General features: G+C 42.3%; 1 protein-coding gene across 1 annotated transcript in view; it reads left to right on the forward strand.

The window, feature by feature from the left end:
* The first annotated feature begins 1,749 nt into the window (after window positions 1-1,749).
* The window catches only part of APPL2 (adaptor protein, phosphotyrosine interacting with PH domain and leucine zipper 2), a 37,613-nt gene continuing 17,939 nt past the window's right edge, over window positions 1,750-21,423 (forward strand). The window contains exons 1-5 of the mRNA XM_027449593.3: window positions 1,750-1,933; window positions 6,723-6,821; window positions 16,377-16,436; window positions 16,949-17,020; window positions 20,326-20,413. Coding sequence (XP_027305394.1) covers window positions 1,880-1,933; window positions 6,723-6,821; window positions 16,377-16,436; window positions 16,949-17,020; window positions 20,326-20,413 — 373 coding nt within the window. The 5' untranslated portion in view covers window positions 1,750-1,879. The remainder of the gene's footprint in view (window positions 1,934-6,722; window positions 6,822-16,376; window positions 16,437-16,948; window positions 17,021-20,325; window positions 20,414-21,423) is intronic.

Below are 21,423 nucleotides of genomic sequence, written 5' to 3' on the forward strand. Positions count from 1 at the left end.
TCCAACAGGATTTAAGTGCAAAGGGCAGGCACTTAGCATAACGGCAAACACAGGTCAATGCTAATGTTTGTAATTCTTTTATAACTCAGACACCATCATTTTTGTTCTAGTATTTTTCTTCTTTTAAAGGAGAGCAGCAAGAACAGTTAGCCAAAGACTGGCATTTTTTCTTAGAAGATAACTTCCCATCATTTTAAAAACAAAATTTTTGTTTCCATATTCTGTTTAATAGGTGGGATTCTTCCTAAACTCTTCAGAAATGCTTTTTTTCTTAAATGGAATTGTTTTTGATTATTTCCACTTTTACCTTGAGACATACTGGAGTAATGAAAGCTACAGATGATAAGCATGGAGCAATTGATCTTTAGGTAAGAAACTGAAGACTTGTGTAGAAACTGAGGCATCCAAAATCAGTGGCAAGCCTTCAAACAAAGTGAACATAATGAAATAGTAATGGTGAGACAGTTAACTTTGAATACATTAGCCTTGGTATCACCTATAAATCTGAATTAATCTTAAAATACTGAAGTTATCCAATGCAATTTAGACTGTAGTAAGATGGCAATAAAAACATGTTTTTTTACATAAATGACCACTACATTAGCACATGTCCCTTTCCAACATCCTGCATCCCAGCTTGTATCAAGTATAGTGTAGCCAGCAGGACCAGGGAGGTGATTGTCCCCTGTACTCTGCTCTGATGAGTACTGTGTTCAGCTTTGTGACCCTCAGTACAAGAAGGACACTGAGGCCCTGGAGCATGTCCAGAGAAGGGCTACGAAGCTGGTGAAGGGCCTGGAGCACAAGTCCTGTGAGGAGCGGCTGAGGGAACTGGGGGTGTTTAATTTGGGGAATAGGTGGCCCAGGGGAGACCTTATTGCTCTCTACAACTATGTGAAAGGAAGGTGTGGGGAGCCGAGGGTTGGCCTCTTCTCACAGATAAGGAGCGATAAGACTAGAGGGAATGGCCTCAAGTTGCACCAGGGGAGGTTCAGGTTGGAAATGAGGAGACATTTCTTCTCAGAAAGAGCAGTCAGGCACTGGAACGGGTTGCCAACGGAGGTGGTGGAGTCACTGTCCCTGGGGGTGTTCAAGGAAAGGTTGGACGTGGTCATTGGGGACATGGTGTAGTGGGTGAGATTGGTGGTAGGGGGATGGTTGGACCAGATGATCTCGAAGGTTTTTTTCACTTCTAATAATTCTATGCTTCTATGATATGGCAGAGCTGGGATGAGCCTGCCTGTAGCGCTCTGTATTTCCCTAATTTTGCTTGCAGAGCAGCCTGTAGACAGGAGGAAAACAAACAAGCCCGGCGTAGCCAGGGGCTACACCCTACCCAGAAGGTCACACAGCACCTGGGGCGCTTCTCCGAGCCCCCTGGGCGGGCCATGCGGAGCGGGGACAACCCTCGGGGCTGGAGACCCTCGGACCCCACAGACCTAGGCTGAAGGATGCGCTTTTCCCCTCATTTCCATCACACTCCCCCCCTGACAGGGAGCATCCCCAGCAGCTGAAGGGAGAGCCCTCAGCCCCACCGTGCAAGGGGACAAAGCCACGAGCGGGGGGCAGCGGGTGGGCACTTCGGGAGGAGGAGGAGGAGGAGGAGGAGGAAGAGGAGAAGGGCCACCCTCCATTTGGGGCCGCCAGCCCCCACGGTGGGGATCCTCCACCGAGCCCCGAGGAGTTAATGGCGGCCGGGAGCCGCCTCCTGCCCGCCCTACGCCGTGACTCGCTTCCTCCCACAGCCGGGAACTGGGAGGAGTGAGCGGCCCCGGGCTGCCGCCCCCACCCCGCTGCCCGCCGACAGCCGCGGCCGCCCTGGCGGGGAGGGACAGCACCGCCGCCACCGAGCCCTAGCTGCCCGCGGCCAGCCGCCGCCATGCCTGCCGTCGACAAGCTCCTCCTGGAGGAGGCTTTGCAGGACAGCCCGCAGGTAGCGCGGCCCGCCGGGGGAATGCCTGCCCCCGAGATGGTGTCCCGGGGAGGTGACACCGCTGGGGAGCGGAGCGGGTCGGGGGGATGCTCGGCGGGAGGTGGGGGAGCGGGTTGGTGGCATCCCGGTGGCGTCGGGTGAAGGCTTTGGGGTCCTGATGATCGCCTGTCAGGGGAATATAGATTATGGTTGTGACTGGGGAATCTGGGGAAGGGGCAGGGTGTGAGGAGGTCAGTGCACAGCGCCTTTTCTCCTCGCCCCCCGCAGGTTAAGCCCTCCTGTGGCTTTTTCCTCGTGTTGTCCCATCCCGGGGTGCTTTGGCTTTAGGGTGTGCCCTGTAGTGTTGAGCTGTGTTTGGGGAGGAGAGGTGGCATGGCTTGTCACCTTGGCTCCCTTCATGAGAGAAAAGCAAACTGCGGCGCTGTGCGTCACCTGGCCCCAGCACGAGCAGCAGAAGTAGGCTGGATGGATCTCGTTGCCAACGTGCTCCTTGCGAGGTGTCCCAAGGGGTGTAGCTCAGATACAGGAGCTCCCCGTGGGACAGGTGGGGTTTGGTGAGGTGAATCTCACGGAAGGTGACCTCGTTCTGAAGGAGTCTCGGAAAGGAGGACAGCGGTTATTGCCTTTTCCACCCCAGCACTTGCAGGCAAGGGAGGAAGGACATTTCTCCTCTCACCCCCATGCTCTGTCAAACCCAGTGTAGCACCTGTGCTGGGAGCGCCTCTCAGCTGCAGAAGGGACCCCTGAGCAATATGGGAACCCTACAGCAGAGAATATGCCGTGTAGAGATGGTTATAGCTATTTCGGAGGGGCATGTGGTCTTCAGAGCTGGGAAGGGAGGGTGGAGGGAAGGAGGAGGGGAAGTTTGTGTGGAAGAGAGACGCGAGGGGAAAGGGAGAGTGGAAATCCCACAGAGGGGTGGGGAAAGTGCACTTGGGGTCAAAACGCAGTGCAGGCAGAGATCAAGGAGTTGGTGAAGCAGGGAAGGAGGAAAGAAGGGTGGGGTGGATCTGCGTGGATCCTGTTCCTGGTGCCCTGTGTTGTAACGCAGACTCATCTGCTGGTAGATCAGGAGGACGAATCTGTAGGACCAGATTGCTAAAAGGTGTTGTGGAGTCTGTCATGAGACATTTTGAAGGAAAGGTTGGACATGCACCTGTCATGAATTCATGAATCTTGGGGCTCACCTCTTGGGAATCTTGGGATCACCTCTTCTTAGCTTGTTCTTCTGTGATTCCATGAAATCCCATCCCAGTAAGAACGATTTTCATCTAATGTTTGATGAGACCCGTGGAATCTCAAGGCTTGGAGATCTTTAAAACTCAACACGAAAAAGTCTCTGATGCAATGTCAGACTGAGACCTCCTTTGGGCTGGGGTTTGGACCAGATGACCTCCAGAGTTTCTTTCTGACCTGAATTGTACTATGTTCCACAGTTTAACGAAGTCCGCTAGATTTATTACGAGCAGTTATTAACGTTTTTAGTAGGTACGTCCCCAGAGCATTCTGGAGCTAGAGAACTTGATATGCAGGATACGTGAACTCGTTTTCCTCTTCAATCAACACTTCCTTCAATGATTAAAAAAGTAATGCTGACTGAAAGCAGCTGAACAAAGCGCTGAATTGTATTTGGAGGTCCTCATCTTTTTTTTTTCTGACCTGAAGGCTGTTAACATCTCCTTTCCAATTACTGGAAACAGTGGGCTGAACGTAAACCTGGGTGTTTTCAGGATGTTTTGGCTTGATTTGGTCATTGCTTTCTGTTCAAGTTATGCAACTTTGGAGGGATGGGCATTGTTTAATTTTATAGAATGACCCAGTGTTGCTAAAATCTATTTTTTACATGCAGGGAAATAGATCTATTTTTTTTGTCCCTGGTCTTTTGCATTTTTATTACTATTTTTTCTTGAGGAGGCCTTTACATTCACAGCCCTATGGGTTGCCTCTGCGATCTGGGTACTGCAAAATCAAAGCAAAAAGACAGTTTGTGTCCCACAGAGCTTGCAGGGTAGCAGCTTATGTGATCACTACTTCCTTTTGCGTAAAGTGACCTGATTCTCTTCTGCCCTGTGCAGTCTCTGGCAGCAATGCAGAGGGACAGTAAAATGAGGACATAACCTCACTTTGTAGAAAGTATATGGAGTATTTAAATCATGTGCAGAACAGAAGAGGATTAGGCCATTGCTATTTTTTCACTAGTTTTCTGAAACTTGATTTATCTCTCCCTGACAATACAGTATTTTGTCTTGATTCATCTCCAAGCACTGACCAAAAAAGGCCTTAAGAAATGGCTTAACTTTGAAGTAAGTGCTTGGCCAGGGCATAGGAGAGAAATTGACGTAAGCAGTCATGCTAAAACCAAGGGAAATGCTTACATGAAGTAAGATTTTTATTTTTTTCCTGTGTTGCCAGCAGCTAAGATGATGGTGCTATTAACAAAGCCTTCAAAAACTTAGCTTAATACTTGGATTCCTGGTTTATTTCATCAGCAATATCTGCTATTGAAGAAGTTGTCAAAACAGAAACAACAAAAGTTGCATACATTGCTATTTTGTTGCAGTAGTTTAAAATAGTGTTCTTAAATGTGAAAGTTTCCAAGCATAACTTCAAAAACACTTAATCATTTATTGTTTTTCTTATTTTTGAACAAAGTGCTAGTAACTGAGGCCAAGACCTTCAGAAATGCTTTCCCAGAACTGCTGTATCACAACACATATTTCAACATTCTGTAAAACTGAATGTGCAAAAATTCAGTAAGATTTAGGAATCTGAATGAATTCAGATTTGAAAAGCTGAAAACTAGGAGGCAGAAACATGGTGTGTACCTTCATTCAGGCAACTACTTTTTAATTTTTCAGTTTTAGCTTGAGATTGATATTGATCAGTGCTGTGTCAAGCTTTATCATTTTTACCTTCCCTAGATTTACTTTTTTTAACCATCTTCACGCCCTGTGGAGTTCGTCTGCTTTTACAACACATAGCAGTGTATAGATAGGAGATAGTTTGATGACTTTAGTTTTTCTTTTTTTAATTAATTCATCATTGAAGATTGAATATTTTCAACCAGATATTTTTGAAAAACAGTATGTTTTCAATTACTGAAATAATAGTTTAGTACTGAAAGTTCTCAAAATCATGCCACGGTCCCTGTAGAGAGGTTCTGCACAAAGGTCCTTTATACATTTGTGTTCTTGGCATCAATTTCATTGATTAGTCTCTTTCTCCATGCTTTGGTTTTTGTTTTCTTTATTTCAAAACAGTATTTTGTATTCTGTATCTCCTTCGATGCGAAGATCTCCAACTAGTTTCCCAAAAGTGCTAACTGCCAGTGTCTCTAAGGTAGGAGGTGTTGTAGCAGCTTAGCGTGTCAGCCGACTGAAATGCTGAGAGCTTTTTTGTTGCTTGAAGTATGAAGTACTCCCGTGCAATGTCTAGAGCAGAGCCCCAGGACTGTCTCCCATGTCATGTACTTTAACCTCTGGGCAACAGTAATTTCTGGCTTAGATACTCCTCAGCAGAGATGAAATGATAGTGTAGCTTAGTCCAGGGTTCTTGAAGGATGCTGATTTCAAGTTTTTCAGGACAAACAAAATCTTGGCAGAGATTTGCAAAGAAGAACAAATGCCTTGGGGAAGTACATGTTAAAATACTGGAGTTACTTAAAACTTTCTTAAGACTCTAAAGTAAATTTTCCAGATATGAACCTGGGTATTTCAGCTGTAGTAGAGGTTCCTGTAATAGGAGGGCAGATAAAGCACTTGCTCTGTTACATGATTATTAGAGTACTGCAGTTTATTATGGGTGCCCCTCAGATAAGCAGATGAAACTAATTAATGTCATATAAATTAGCTGTACCAGACGGAAAGACACTGCCACTTAGCATCAAACGGATTGGATTTACCAAAGTTAAGACTAAGGATGGATCATGACTTTGTTAAAGGGACACTGACAAATTTAGTGACAGCCTTTCCTCTTTCGATACTGTGTTGATCTAACAAAATCTGGAGCCCGCATTATCCTCAGATACTTTTCTTTCCCTTCTCAGAAGCTGTGTCAGCAACACAATTCCTTGTTACTGGTGATTCCACCAAAACAAACCAAGGGAATTCATGTCTGTAGGATAAAGCCAGTCATTATGCTCTTCTTTTCTCCCGTTTGCTGACAAGGATGAGCGAGCAGAATGGAGAAAGTACGGGGTATCTCTGAGCGGGTGTGTGCTTGTGTGCCTGCTGTTGTAGATGAACACTGGGTTGTTTGGCGCGGCTACGTCAGCAGGGCTTGGCAGCAGCCCTTCAAGAGTTGCTCAAGACAGTTGAGAGTGAATAATACTCTGTAAATTACCTAATGGAAAGGGGTGCCTTTAGTGCAGCCTGACATTAGAGAAGTAAAGTGAGCATGCACGGGTGTTTGAACCAGAGTCCTTAACGTGGTTAGGATTACTGTAGTCAGCAGGCAGATATTCAGGATTTTTTACATTCCTGATTGTGTTGGAAGGAATGTTTATTAGTTAGAGGAAGAGGCTGGGAGTTAGGAGTTGGCCATAGCACTTTTCTCACTTTGTTTCCTAATGCCTCAGTTTACCTATCCCTGCTTGGAGGGCTAATTTCTGTGTGTGTTGAGATTGTGAATAAAGAAAACTATACAAAGTGGAACATTTATTGTTTCTGATTGATTTGTATTTTTGCTACCAATTATTTGCAGAGTCTTTTATGTTTTGTTTTGTTGTTTTGTTTTGTTTTTTAATATTTTCACTTGTAACTAAAGCTGTTTGCTTTTTCTTTTGTCGAAGACTCGGTCTTTGCTCAGTGTATTTGAAGAAGATGCGGGAACCCTTACTGAATATACAAACCAGTTGCTACAGGCAATGCAGCGAGTCTATGGTGCTCAGGTAATTTTTCATTTGTGTTTCTTTTGTTCCATGTGCAGTAGAAGATAAGTTGCTATTATGATGCTGTTACTTACGGGAAGGGTGCCAAGTACCTGCAGCTCTTGCGGCTTGAGAAGAGTTGTGGGTGTTTTCTGTCTGATGTCCCTTCCCACCTTAATGTTCTGAAAAGTCATACATACAAAAAAAAAATCTTACCTGCTTTGTCTGTCTCCAAACTATTGGCAAAAGAAATATGTCCTTACTTTATATTGGAAGGCCAACCTTTATAAAATTGCTTGCTTGCGCACAGGTACAATGTAAAGTCAGGCATCACTTTAGCCACCTAACTTTGATGCTGTGACTCACCATCTTGAAGAAACTGTCCATGCCCATTGATTACAGAGGGAACGTACACTTTGAGTCATGCTAAACCTAAGTACCTAAGTAATCAGTGTGAAAAAGATGGGAGTAGGAACAGAAAAAGACAACGCTTTCCTAAAGCACCTACATGACCTAGATGACTAAATCCCTTTGAAAGTAAAACTTTTAAGTCATATCCAGTGCTTTCAAAAATATTATAAATCTGGGTGATTTTCGGTGGAGCTAGGGATTCCCATGTGTAAGGCCAGATATTTTAAAGTACCGTATCTAGGTCTTTAAAGGCATACACGGTATCTTGTGGCACTTGTGCAGGCATTTATGTAAATTAGGTGTGTGACTTCCTAAGCAGCAACTGTTTTCCTATTCTTAAATCAGTACATCAGAGAAAATGGAAAGATGAGAGGAACAAGAGTGCTTGGAACTTACTTGGAGACTGAGTGCCTGATCTCATCTGACGTTATCAGTAATCAGCTGTATAGCTAGTGCAAGTATAGGCCCATTTGGTGGGATTGCTCTTTGGGCTGACTGGTGCTGTGTGACTGGGAAGAAAAAGCAGTCTGCTGAGGGTCTAAATACTTACACCTGGAAGATCCAGCTTTGAAGATCTGGTCTTAATGTCCTGGATCCTGTGCAAATGCAGAGCAATCAGAGACTGGCTGCACAGCTCAGATACTCCGAAAACAGTAGAGGGGCTGAAGAGGTGGCATGAAATCAGCTCTCAAAGTTTGTGATGGGTGTTTTGTTAGGGTCATTGAGCTTTAAGAGAGTGATGGGTGGAAATGTGAGGCCAAAGAGCAGGTAGGATTGAAACAGGTGGAAGAAGGAAATCAGAGGGTCAATATGGTTTGGTTATTAAGAGTTCAGCTTGTGGACTGTGTGTCCCTTTCCCCTGCTGATGCCTTTTTCAGATGCAGTTTTGGGAAGCAGTGCCGTTACTATGATTCATGAAAAAATGCTTTGTCTGCTTTTGTTTGCCTCTTCCTTTCCATCTCAGTTTTTAGCCATCTCTATTTCTGTTGCGCCACTGTTATGACATTTCCTCTTTCTTCTCACTATATCAGCGCATTTACCCATCTGTACTTTTCAATATTACTGTGTCTTTTGCATTTTTGTAGCACTTCGTGGCCACTTTCTTCCTGCTCAGTTCCTTCTTTAGTTTGATATAAATATTCAATCACTTGTGAATATTAGATGCATGCCTTGAAATATCAGACATTTGTTGCCATTTTGAGATGGGGAGCCCGTAGCAGTTTTTTAAGTCTTTCTAAGGATGCGCTTAACAATGACTTAGGAAAATCCAGGTTTAGTGGCCAGGGTTGGAGACTTTACCAAGGATGTTGGCTTAATGTTTAGTTTCAGTACTGTTCCTACTTTTGCCATTTAATTTCTTGGGAATCGTGTGTTGTGACTTTGTTTTGGGTTTGTGCTCCTGGGATCCAGAACTGTAGTAGCAAAAAATGACACTGCGTTAACAAGCAGCAATAGATCATCTGAATTATGGAAGTGGAAAAGGAAGGTGAAACCTTTTTTCCCTATATGTTCTTTAAAAAGTCTTGATATTCTTGCATGAGATTTAAAAGAATACAGTAAAATTGGGGCAAAATTCTCATTTTTAAATAAAAATTAATGGGAATAATGAATTCAGCCATATACTGTGGTGGCTAATTCTACATTGTCAGTGCTGTGTAGGATAACAGTGATTTCTGACTGACTTTACTGAGCTTTGTGAATGTCAATGTATCCTTTTAAGGAGCTGCTTCTGAATATCTTGAAGGAATACACTGTTTCAGATTAAATTCACCTTCAGTTTTTGAGATGCACACTACTTGCTACAAAACTTTTGATTGCACTTGCTCTAGAAAGAGAATTGCAATATTGAATTTGCACCACTGAAACTTGAGTGGAGGGTTGAGAAAAGTCAGGGTGCAATATTTCTTTGCTGCTTCTTCACAAGAGAAAACAAACTTTTGGTGATGCTTGCGTTAGGAGACCCACTGTCTGGGCCTTGTTATCTGCACACTAGGAAGTGTTCCCAGCACCTTTTCATTTTGAAAGGAAATGAGATTAAGTAGTGGGAATGTAAAAGTTGAGAGTAGTGAGAAGGCAGATCCTGAATTTCCTTTTTCATCTTCCCAACTGCTTTGTATTTGCAAAGTCACTGTCATCCCCTGCACTTATTTTCTTATCTGTACAATAGGAATTACAGTGACTGACCTACTTTGAAGCAGTGATAAAAGTTCTGATTGCACAGCCATAAAAATGGCTGGAATCAGTCATGGCAGTTAGACGGGACAGAAATGGGCTGTACTGGTCTACAGTACTGAAAAATTGGGGTTTATGCCCCCTGAGAACAGTTCCTACAGTCTTGAAAATGTAATTTTTTTTTTTTTTTTCTTTCTAACTGTTCTGAGCTTTAAGGTCTCCCAGGTTTGTCTCGATATTTTCAAGATGTCCTGGAGAAGTTTACTAGAATTTTGGTGTTTCTTTGTGATGAAAACTTGGTTTTTCCTGTAATTCAAACCACTATAACTTGTGATCAAATAACAATAGTTGATGGTTCTTAATGGAGCAGTGCAGAGTCTCGGGGGACTTGCAATTAGTACCAACTGAAAGCTGTTAATTATCCATCTGGATATATGCTTATATTTGTCCCAGAACACTGCCTGGTGTGCAGAGCAGCAGTAAGTTTGTAAATTGACAGCTCAAGCTGCTCTAAATGCTTGGATCAGTGCCTTGGAAAGGAATGCGAGAAAGATAGAAGTATTTGCCCAGAAATTTTTTTTAAGCACTTGGAAAGTAGGATTTTTTATTTGAAAACTCCTTTTTTTGTAAACTATTAACAACTCCTCCTTCTCACCCTCCCCTCCCTTTTTTTTTTTTCTTGAAATTAGAGGAATTTGGCTAGGTGCTGGGGCTCTTACATTTCAGAAAGTTAGGTATTCAAGCAGAACTTCGTTTAACATGCCTTTAGAGCCAGCTGCTCTTCCAGTGACAGCAGGGTGATTGCTGGGATGGGCACTTTTAGTGGGATGGGCTTCAGTAAAGGCAGCAGAGAGACTTTTGAAGTGCCTTAGAGCTGCTTTTGTCCCAGGGGCAGCAGCACCCAGTTGTGGGGTGGAGGTGTCTGGTGCTGGACGTGCTGCCGAGGCACGTGGGGCCAGGTGATGTGTGAGAGCCCATAACCTTAAGCTGCAGCTGGGCGATGGGTTTAGCAGCTCTCCTTTAGGTGCAAGACCCTCTAGCTGTGGTGCTGCAAGGCAGGTGAGCATGTGATGCTGTGGTTAGGGAGAAGGTCACAGGAGCCAAACTTATGAGCTGTGCTCAAGGAGCAAGACTCGGTAGCTCTGACAAGCCTGTGTGTGTAAATACAGAGAAACATTTTTATATTTCTTCTTCAAATAAACCACATCCGTGTGAGTACGTGTTGTGCTTCCTGCTCTAGTTCTGCTCTCCCATCTGTGCTGTAGCACCCTGAAGTAGTTCATCGCGTGGATAGTCTTACAGAATAAATATTTCTTACAGATTTTGTTCTTGTAGTTCTTCCTCCTTGCAAGCAAACCCTCGTGCTGCATCTGGCATTGCTGCTGCCTGATTTCTGTGAATGTTGTGTTAATTGTTCTGGACATTTTATTACCTGAGCAGTGTGTAATGCAGCAAGCAGGGACTCAATTTACTGGGTCGCATGCTGAAGCTCTTGCCACAGTGTTTGACCAAGCTGTGCCCAGTTCACATTCCTGGCTTCCCACTGCCACAGTAAATTATTTGCAGAGCTTTGCCATCATCTCTAGTTCTCCATCACACTACAGAAACAGCTTACGTGGGATCTTCACATAATGAAAAGGAATGCCATTTAAGAACTCAGGAGGCTGTTGTGTCTCTGCGGACTATTAGAAGGGATAAACAGCTAAGCAAATTAGAGGAAAACAAGATGTATTATGTCTTTGGAGAGAAGTTTCATCTCGTTATTTCTGATAAATCTGCCTAGATATTGAAAACAGCGATGGCAGAAAGGGAATCAAAATAAACCCATGTTGCCTTTGGCAATCTATCCAGAGAGAGAACAGCACGGGAATTGTGAAGAGTAATTCTGTTCGGCTTCAGTGTCTCTGTGAGCAGTTGTCTTGTGACTCCAGAGTCACATGGGTAAGGCAGCTTTATGGCCAGGCTCTTAAGGAAACTCTCAACAATTATGAAACAGCCTTGGTTTATATGCGCCGCACTACTAGGTATCAGGACGGCTTGTATCTGACCAGGACTGTTAAGTAGTGCTTTATAAGAGTGTTATTTTCCTCCCCGAATTTGTTGCACCTCAGGTTTGCATTTTTCAACAGTGCTTCTTGTTTGATCTTACCATCTACTGACTTCTGCGAAACACTGTATGTATTATTGTTTTGTATTCAGTGGAGGCTTGCAGCATGTACCTATGCAGTTCTTGAGGTTTATTCACCATATGCTGCCAACAGGTAAAGGGCATTATCCCCTGGGAACTGCTGTGTTTACAAAGCCTTGGGAGGTGATGTTAATACTGCTGATGAAGAGGGAGCCACCGTGCTTGGAAGCAAGCCAGCGTTGCGCTAAGCAGGATCTGGAGACCTGAGTACTGCGAGGAAGCATAAATTTATAGATGCCCTGCTGACAGGAGCTGTTTCGCAGGAAACTGAAGATTCTTTCCCTACTTCTCTAGAAATCCTATGGTGGCTGCTTTTGCTGTTTTACAGCAGAGTTTTGACCGGTGCCTTTTCTTTTTTTTTCAAGCTGTTAGCTGATCCTTTGCTGAACTTTCCGCATTTGTGAGGACTGAATGCCATGCTGTGAATCAGCAGCAAAGCAAACTGTATTTTAGCCTGATCTTGTGAAGTGCTGGGCAGCCTGGGCACCCTGGTGAGGCTTAGCTTCTCTCAACGTGGGGTTCAAGATTCCAAGCAATTTAATATGGAAACCTAAATGTGTAGGACTGTCACATTTACCAGACTGCTGGAAAATTATATTTTGTAGCACGATAACATGCACATGCAGACAGAGATGCATAAAACAGCCATATCAAGACCCTGTTCTTTCTGTGCTGTGTCTGGTTTTGAAGGTCAGTGTGTTCCCTAGCTCTGAAAGGATGAGAAGGCTGCAACTGCCTTGTGGACCTCCTCTCTCAACCACCTGCCTGATTTTTCCTCATTTATCAGGCATTAAGCTTTCCCAAATGTAAGTCGGACTTTACTATGTGTCATTCTGCACATACAGACTGCCCGAATAAATGCATTTTCCAGTCTCTTGCTTGTTTACGTGAAGAAGCATTTGGCAGTTCTGTGTGCTGGTTACTTGCAGAGTTTTAAAAATGCCAGCTTTAGCTGGAGTAGGAAAGTAGCTTTGCAGAAAGCTTCATTATATTGGGATTGGGAGTAGATGTGATGGAATAGCTCTCTCTGTCTTTAGAAGTTAATTTATAGCTCAACCTAATCCTTTACATGACCTCAAATCTGAAGTCTGTTAGAAGGTATTTCTACAGACAGTTGTCTGACCTTAATGTGTTGGCTCTCTGATTTTATTTTGGAAAATAGAAGAGATTCTAAAAAGTGATGGACTGCCTCACTGGTAAATGGTCAATACAGTGGAGATTTTATTATGAACAGATTACAGAAAAATCAGTCTCTCCTGATATGAACAGCTTGGTGAATACAGGTGATAACTGTGAAAGTGGAATCAGCCCAGAAAATCATGTGCCTTTGCTCTGGTGCTAGATCAGAAAACAACAGTTGGATGTTTCGTTGCTGACTTGTTTGAAGGCAGGATGAGGTACTGAAGTAACCCAAGAATTTAACAGAATGTATTTTTAATCCGTTGGGTTTTTATTTGTGGTGGATTAATGCTGGATTCAAGACACCACTCCCATTACCTTATTATATGAACTGGTGTTAGTGAACTTTACAAAAATCTATTCCTAGGGATTGTCCTAGTTTACCAGCCGTGGTTTTTCTTTTAAATTAAAGAGCACAGGATTTCATCTGTGATTGTAACTGTCTGCTCGATACATGTTTGTGTCTAGTCTTTTGGTCTGTATTAATGCTGCAATGATGTTTTCCCTGCTGTAAAAAATCATCTAATGAAAATTAATGAATTTGTGAGGCCCAGAACTGGTTAATTTTGTCTCCATCTAGAATGTCTGGATTTCTGTTCAGGTTTCTCTTGGTTTTCTGCCTGAAACTATCATTTCATCAATAGCTTTCCCACTCCAGAAATGCTTGATGAATTCTGAAGTTTTGAGGTAATGTGGAAGAGATGCTGAGTAGGCAGTTGGGACTGTGTAATAGCTTTTCTTTTGCTATGGTCTACTGAACTTCAGTCCCTTCAGGATAAAGGAAGTGAATGTTGCTGTATTGTATCGGAAAATATTTTGGAAATAGATTGAAACCCGATAAAATGATTTGCCTGGATTCAGTGGATCTATCAGCTGAAGCAATCCAAGTAATTTCTAACTCTTGAGACTGGTAATTCATGGCAGTAGGGGTTAGAAAATTAAGGCTGGTTAGGAACAAATGGGAGGAGGATTAACCAAACTTTCCGAGATCAGTGCGTTTAGCAATGTATTACCACTGGGTCAGCAGAGCACTTTGCCTGCTTCCTGTGCCTCATGCAATGTGATGGTGCTTAAATTCACCAGTTTAATTTGAATCATTTACAAGTGCTTGTGTGGTGTGTGTGCTGTGATATGAATCTAGTGGCAGAGAGAGTTACAAAGAGGCTGGGAGGGAGCAGGGAAGGGCCCAGGATTAACTCCTCCAGGTGGGCAGGGATTGAGTAACAAGCTTGTTCATGGTGTTTTGACACAAAGAACCAATCCAGTAAGAGGCATGAGCAATGCATCCTGCTGGCATCAATGGCACATAAGTGGAATGTGGAGCTGCTGGCTTAAAGTCAACCCAAAATTTTGAAGGAAATTTTATATCAGGTCCTTCCATCACCTTGGACCTGGGGTAGTGTGCCATGGATGTCTGCCTGGGGTCTTTATGTGGCTGTTGTCACCTGATAGTATGCTTGACAAGATGGTAATTTACATCCCCATGAGACACTTTGTGTGTGTGTGTATTCTCCCTCTTGTCCTGTCACATACTAAAGACCTCTCCTGGGGAGTGGTGATTGCTGGAAGATGCTTCTGCCACACCTCTGTGCAATGCCCACTCTCAGGCTGCCTCACGTCAACGATTAAAGATGCTCCTTGTTGCTCTTTGGATATCACTGGGATGGGGAAGGAGGGTGAGGATCTGGTAATCTTAAAAATCAAACTGGTTGAAGCTTTGAGGATGGCTAGCACAGAGGAATATAATACCTCTGGTGTCAGCCTAATATTCCAAAGGTGTTTTTAATGTTGGCAAGTTTGAGCCACCAACATGTATTTCGAAAATAGTACGGCAGGAATAAGTGAAATAATACAAAGAGCGGAAAAAGGCTTATTTTTAAATGCAGATTATTTCAGAAGATTCCTCTCTCATTGATCCAGCTATAAAACTAACAGATAGCACCACAGCTTCTGTGTGAGGACTTACTCTTAAAGCTTTTACTCAGCTTTATCTTTGACATTGATGGAGAAGATCCCATGCCTGAGAACCTCTGCTGCTCTCTGTAGTCTTAAATCCACCTCTGGACTCCAGCCACAAGCACACGAACAAACACACCCTTCTACTGTCATCAGTCCACATGGAGCAAGTCTCATCCTTCCTGCCATCCACTCACTGCTTGCCAGCTCCCTCTTTGAAGGTTTCGCTCCCTCAAGTGTCCCTGCTGATAATTAAGGCTTATTCCATCCTTCCCTGAGCCCTTTACAAGGTTTGCTAACTTAGAAGGCACAGCCTCCTTTTTCATCCAGTGGCTTGGGAAATACTTAAATGCCAAGTGTTTGTGTAGAGCCTTTTCACATTGAAAACTTCACAATCCGTATAACCTGCAAATCTTACGTGAATCCTGGATATTGCTACTTTATGAAAGTGTAATGCTTGTTACTAATTGGTCTGAGGCAAGAAACAAGACTGTAATCCCCTGTTGTGAGTGCGGTGAGAATAGTCATGGGGTGCACATGACCTGAACTTGGGCCCAGATCAACTCCAGTTCTGAGCCCTTGTTTGTGACTTGGAGGGCCTCTGCCCTCACACCTCCAGCCTCCTGTGAGTGTTACTGCCCAGTGCCCAGGTGTTTTAAGATTGTCAGAATTAGCTCATCCTCCTCCTGCTGTGCGTTCACAGTGCAGTTATTCATGTACAGCTGCTGTTACGTAGGCTGCTGTGGCTATGCCTCTTTTTTTTTCTTCTTTCTGTGCTCTTGGGCACACCTAAGACTCTGGCTGAACATTTGGGACAAGCCCTGCTGTCCAGATTAACGCTCCTTCCTGACGTGCCAAAGTGGTGCAGAAGCAGCAGGCTGTAATGCAGTATGTCAGAAGTGGCAGGAGGCCAAATTAAAGCTGTTTCTGGCCCAGATGGTTAACTTCGCCATGCTCTGCTTGCTCAGGACGGTGAGGGAGGGAACACAAACTCTGTCCCAGTTTTAATGGTTTTGTATACCAGCTATAAAAGCAGTTCAAAGATTGCCCTGAGTTTTACGAACTCTCCATGGCCTTAGCATATTTTATCCCCCCCTCCAAATGTGTAATGTTTAAAATGAAATTACAGGCGATTAGTTTTGGATGTTACCAAGAGAGGGATGTGACAAAGTATGAGACAGATCTGAGTTCCCCTGTTCCCTTTTTCTTTTTTTTCCCCCCAGTTTTAAGTCATTGCTAACAAATGGGGCTAACAAACTTGCTAACAAATGTGATCACGTTTTAAAGAGGCACATCTGTGGGTTCTCTTTATTCTTGTGGATTTTGAAGAAAGATGATTAACAAATTAATGAACATGAAACATTCCTATGCTAGTATGACAGCTTACTTGTTTGAGATTGTTCTGATTCTGTCTTGGAAGAAAACAAAATGACAAATTTCACCTTTGTGCAAAGAGGTTAAGCTGAAATAAACTGCATGTTGATTATGTGTGAAATGTACCTGTTATTACTGCTTCTCTGTGCAGGTATTTTGGGACTGTTTGTTTACACGCAACTGAATGTTTGTCTGAGTAGTTGCAGATTCATTCAAGAGGCTGGTTATGAAATAGTAGTAACAGCAGAGCTAAAGATTTGTCATTATTTCTATTAATATGTAACTTTTGTTTGTAGAATGAAATGTGTCTTGCCACGCAACAGCTTTCGAAGCAGCTCCTCGCCTATGAAAAGCAGGTATGCTCAACACTGTGCCTCTGATTTACTCTTCAGCCCTTGAAAAGAAGCCTGTTCAAAGAGTGTGGTTTCCAGAAGTGCTCAGGGCATTGGATCTATTTGATTTCATGCAAAGACTGTTGTAAAATTCCCCAGGATGTTCAAGGGAATTGAGTCACTTCTCAGCATCCTTAAAATTAAAAGAAACAAAACAAAACAAAAACAAGACCAAAAAAGTGCAAAATGTGAGTTAATAAGCTTATGAAGATAGAAGCCAGCTTGTTCCTACTGTATAATGTTAAAATGAATCTGATAAGCATTAATTGCATGCTGTCCAAATCCATTAATTTAAAACAAGAGTAGCAGTGCATAAAGAATATATATATATATATATATATATATTGAGTTATTGTTTTTCCATTTCATTTTACTGCATTTTGTAAAAGTATTTATTACCTTTGTAGTAAAACACTTCTTGTGTTTTATACTCAGCTTTGTTGATTTACTAACCAAATACTTTTTTCTATTTTCAGCATTTTGCCTTAGGGAAAGGAGATGAAGAAGTGATATCCACCCTTCATTACTTTTCAAAAGTTGTGGATGAGGTAATTTGAGTTGCCATTATTCTGTTATTACAATGTTAATGGAATGTTGGAGCTCTTCCTTTTGATCTTTGCCCTTTTGGTTCTGAGCCTTCCCACTGAAGGACAGATCGTGTCAGAGTTTTATAGAATCATTTATGCAGGGGTGGAAAGAAGTTTAATACCACCCTTTAGTAATGGTCTCTTCAGCACTAGAGCTGGGTCTGTGGCTTCCTCGCAAGCGCTATTCACAGAGCAAAGCTGAACTTACTAAATAGGGGAATTAGAAAAGAGACTGAAGTCAGATATGTTTCAGGTAGACTGGGGCCATTTTTAATTTAATTTGATTAAAAAATTCTATTTTCAAGCTTTAAATACTGCAGTTTGAGCCCAAACCATCCAGGGATAGGCACAGAACAGCTGTGCAGTGGTACAGTTGCAGCTTATTTTACTGTAGGATCACAGAGAATCCAAACATGTCTGGGGAGGCTGCAGAAAGGTCTGCTGAAGGCAGGTTAGCTACTACTGCTGTATGTGCTGAACACTTCTACTCCCCATGGGTTGCGGCTAAGTAGCAGGTGTTTTCTTAAATGTGCTCTTGTTAGACCTGCCCACATAACATTTAATTCTAATGTCAATATCTGGGTTCTTACTGCTTCAGTATCATTTGATACATCATTTTCTGGTGTGAGCAGGACTCTGTGTCATCAGAAAAGTGCTGTTCTTCTTTAGTCTACTTCTAGCCTTCACTTAGAAGACAAAGGTCTATAACAAGGTTTACTTTTGGGGAGAGGAGAGTAAAGAGAGTTGATTGCAGGGCAAAAATAAGTTACAAATTTTAGAGCTGTGCTCATTCCATGGGTAACTCTAATGATATAATGGGAAGAATTCCTAGGATTAACTTTGCCCTTATCCTTATCCCGCTGTATGCCTGCTCTCAGGATATACTTGAAAGGAGCATTTACTGTCACAAGTCTTGTACTTGTCTTGGTGATGTGTTAGTAGGTGAAAACTAGTACATTCTTCTCCCCAGGTACAAGAGAACCATCCCTTTTGTGGGCTGAAGGTGGAGAACCCTGCTGCTCAGTTCTGTCAGTCACATTTTCCCTCACAAGAACCTGCTCCATTCCTCAACCATCTTTCACATCTGTTAGCTAGCCCCTGTATCTCTTTTCCAGTTGTCCTTTCTACAGGAGTTGAGTTGCCCCAGTGTAGTATTGTGTTGTCAAGTGGGAAATACTGACTTCATCCTTACCTTCCTAAGCCTAATCACAGAAAATGTGAAGGTAAAATAGTGCCCCCTGTTGTGATTGTGTCCTGGGTAACCTTCCTGAATGGAAGGAGATTCTAGTCATGGAAGTGGAACTGTAACTCTGTGGTATAGAGACTAACAAAATCTGGTTAATAGAAGCAAATTACAGATGAAATCCCGCTGGGTTACTCACTAGAATTAATCATCAAGTGAACTGCTCTAATGCAGCATGTGGGAAATGAAAAGTTCTTGTATCCTTATAAAACAGTAGGCAGGAATAAATCCCCATTTGTCTCACAGAAATATGTTTTAAGCACTGAAGTAGATGGAAGTATCCTACATCCTCGTCTGCTGGGCACAGATGGCAGGTGTGGCTCTTCAAAACCCGTAGAGTGCTGGGGCTCGTGCTCTAATTTAGATGGTTCTCCTGTGGATCATCACTCTGCAGTTTGTTCCTCCAAAGCTGACTTTATTATTATAGGGCTTAACAACTCTAGCTGAGGGCTGAACTCAGTTGTGTAAGGTGATGTATAAACATGAGTCTTTTTTCTTTTTTTTGAAAGACTTTGTGTACTTTTACTTCCATGGGAGGTTAGATATATAGATCTTTCACAAATACTTATGTGTATATATATATTTAAAAGATTTTTTTAAAAACTTGCCTTGCATCTGTAGGCATCCACGTGTATTGAGGAAGCAGAGGTTACAATGAAAGCCTGCAGTGGGTGCTTTAGTGTTCACCAGAAAGCTGTGGTAGATACTAGGTTGGAAAATGGAGCGATTATAGTACTGTGATTATTGTGGTCATAGTTTAACCACTGAGGCTTGTTGGTCTGCCTCAACCTATGTGGAAGTGGGAGTAAGATGCATTACGTAGAATGTGGTGCTAATCTTTCTGGTGGAAAAAGGTCACTGTGGTCATCTAATTCTTACTGGGAAAAGGGCATGTTGATGTTGACAGTTGCATGCAGAAAGACCATAGGAGTCATTTAATTTAGCAGGAAACATTTGAGCTCAAGTATTATGAAGAGAGGGACAAAATCTGTGAGGTGACTGTGGTTGCCAGACATTGAACTTGTAATTTTGAAAATTTTGGTTATACTCGTAACTTTTTCTGACTTTATATGAGGGGCACAAAGTGAAAGAAATAGAAGAGTGGATGAATTGAAGGTTTTAATTTAAATTGGCACATTAAATTATATACAAATTAAGATTGCCTTACGTTTTATTTTGAAAACTTCAAATTACATTGACTGGAGTCTTTTGTTTGGACAAAATGTGTGTTTATAAATGTACCAAAGTAAGAGACAGGAATGGTTCCCTGTGTCAAACAGTGTGAGCAACGTGCAGCATGAAGGTATAGGTTTTTGTTCCAGTTTTATCTTCTGACAAATCTGCCTCATGTTCCTGGTTATTAACTAATAGGATAATATGTCACACTTCAAGATATATGTTGATGGCTGCTGGTCTGTAGCCATCAGTGTCTTGATCAGGACCTGTTTTTTTAGATGGCATCAAGGAGTGTTTTACATGAGTTTCCAAAGTAATTAATATAAAGGCCCAAATACCAGAATTTGTATAAACTGATGTTTTCTTGAAGAAGGCATGGATAAGGCCAGAACGATTAATAGTGTAGGGGTGGTCAAGCACTGGAACAGGTTGCCTGGAGAGGTTATGGAGTCTCTGTCTGTGAAGTTTCTCATAACCTGGCTGCACATGGTCCTGGGTAGCCTGCCCTAGCTGACCCTACTTGAGCAAGGTGGGTGGACTAGGTGATCTCAAGAGGTCCTTCCCAGCTTAAATGGTTCTGTGGTTCTGTGAACAATAATGACACTTGGTGGTGTTGATATAGTATTTCTGATCCCAAATGGTAGAAATATAAAACCACTGGACCTTCCTTTTTTTTTTTTTGGTGAGAGCTTTGCTAAGAATTTTGTATTGCTCATGATTAAGGTTACCAATGTGTGTTTTATTAGCCTGTTTAAACACTGGTTACAGATCGTTCAGCAGCAGACAGTGCATGTTATTCTTTTTATTTACATTCTGTCTTAGAGCATTTCTCTATTCTCTGTTTTAGCTCAATATTCTTCATTCTGAATTGGCAAAACAGCTTGCAGATACAATGGTTCTCCCAATAATACAATTTCGGGAAAAGGATCTCACAGGTAAGTTTTATTTTAAATTTTAATTTTCCTCTTGGTGTTCCTTCATGCTTGTTTTGTAATAAGCTGAGGCATAATGTCATATAATTTGTTCTTATGGTAACTCACAGAAAAGTTTTTGTTTTTTTTTAATTTGTTTGTTTTTTTCCCTGCTACAGAATTTCCTTTACAGGCCGTGTGCTTTTACTCAGACATAAATAGTGCAGTTTTGCCGTGTATGGGTTATGCCCCTTGTGGTGCAAGTTCGAAAATACACAACTTGGTCTTTGTTGGGTCACTCCACTTTTACATGAGTGTAAATTCACTGCAGCCAGTGATGTTACAGTTGCCTAAAGCAGGGAAATGTAGCAATGTATCTGGCTTGCAAACAACATTCATCCCACTTCCAGAGTTTGGGGTTGTTTAAAAAATCACAAGCAGGAATGCTCTTTCAACTTCATAGTATGATATATCCCCTCCTTTATAAGTTCTCTTTAAGCCCCTTCCATCCAGGGGTAGTTCCAAGTAACCTGATTGCGCAAACTTGGAAATTCCTTAAACAGTAAAGCAGGAGTGCAAACATTTGTTCTGATTTCAAAAGAGACAAGTTGATAGTCGAGGTCAAGGACACTGTAACCTACATAGGCATCAGAAACATGAGTTCTTACTGCAGCATTTCCAGGGCTTAGCAAAAAAAAAAAAAAAACAACCAATGTTTCTCATGCGAAGTTTACTCTCCTGTTTATATATTTTTGGAAAACATCATTTTGATGGGAGACGAAATAAATAAATAGCAAAATAGTGACTGTTAGAAGTTTCTGGTATCGTAGCATCTCATTTGAAACCGTGGGATACATCAAAGTACTTATAAAAATGGGTATTTTGTAATCTAGTTTTTGTAATTTTGTAATCTAGTACCAAATATTTGTATTTGGATGCTCAGATGTTGATTCTATAAATGGTCTTACACCTCTTTAATGTGGTCTCACTGATGCAGTGAATCTGGTCCCATCTGTATGGATTATGTCCCTAGT

Source organism: Anas platyrhynchos, chromosome 1, assembly GCF_047663525.1.
Source record: "Anas platyrhynchos isolate ZD024472 breed Pekin duck chromosome 1, IASCAAS_PekinDuck_T2T, whole genome shotgun sequence".
Lineage (NCBI taxonomy): Eukaryota > Metazoa > Chordata > Aves > Anseriformes > Anatidae > Anas > Anas platyrhynchos.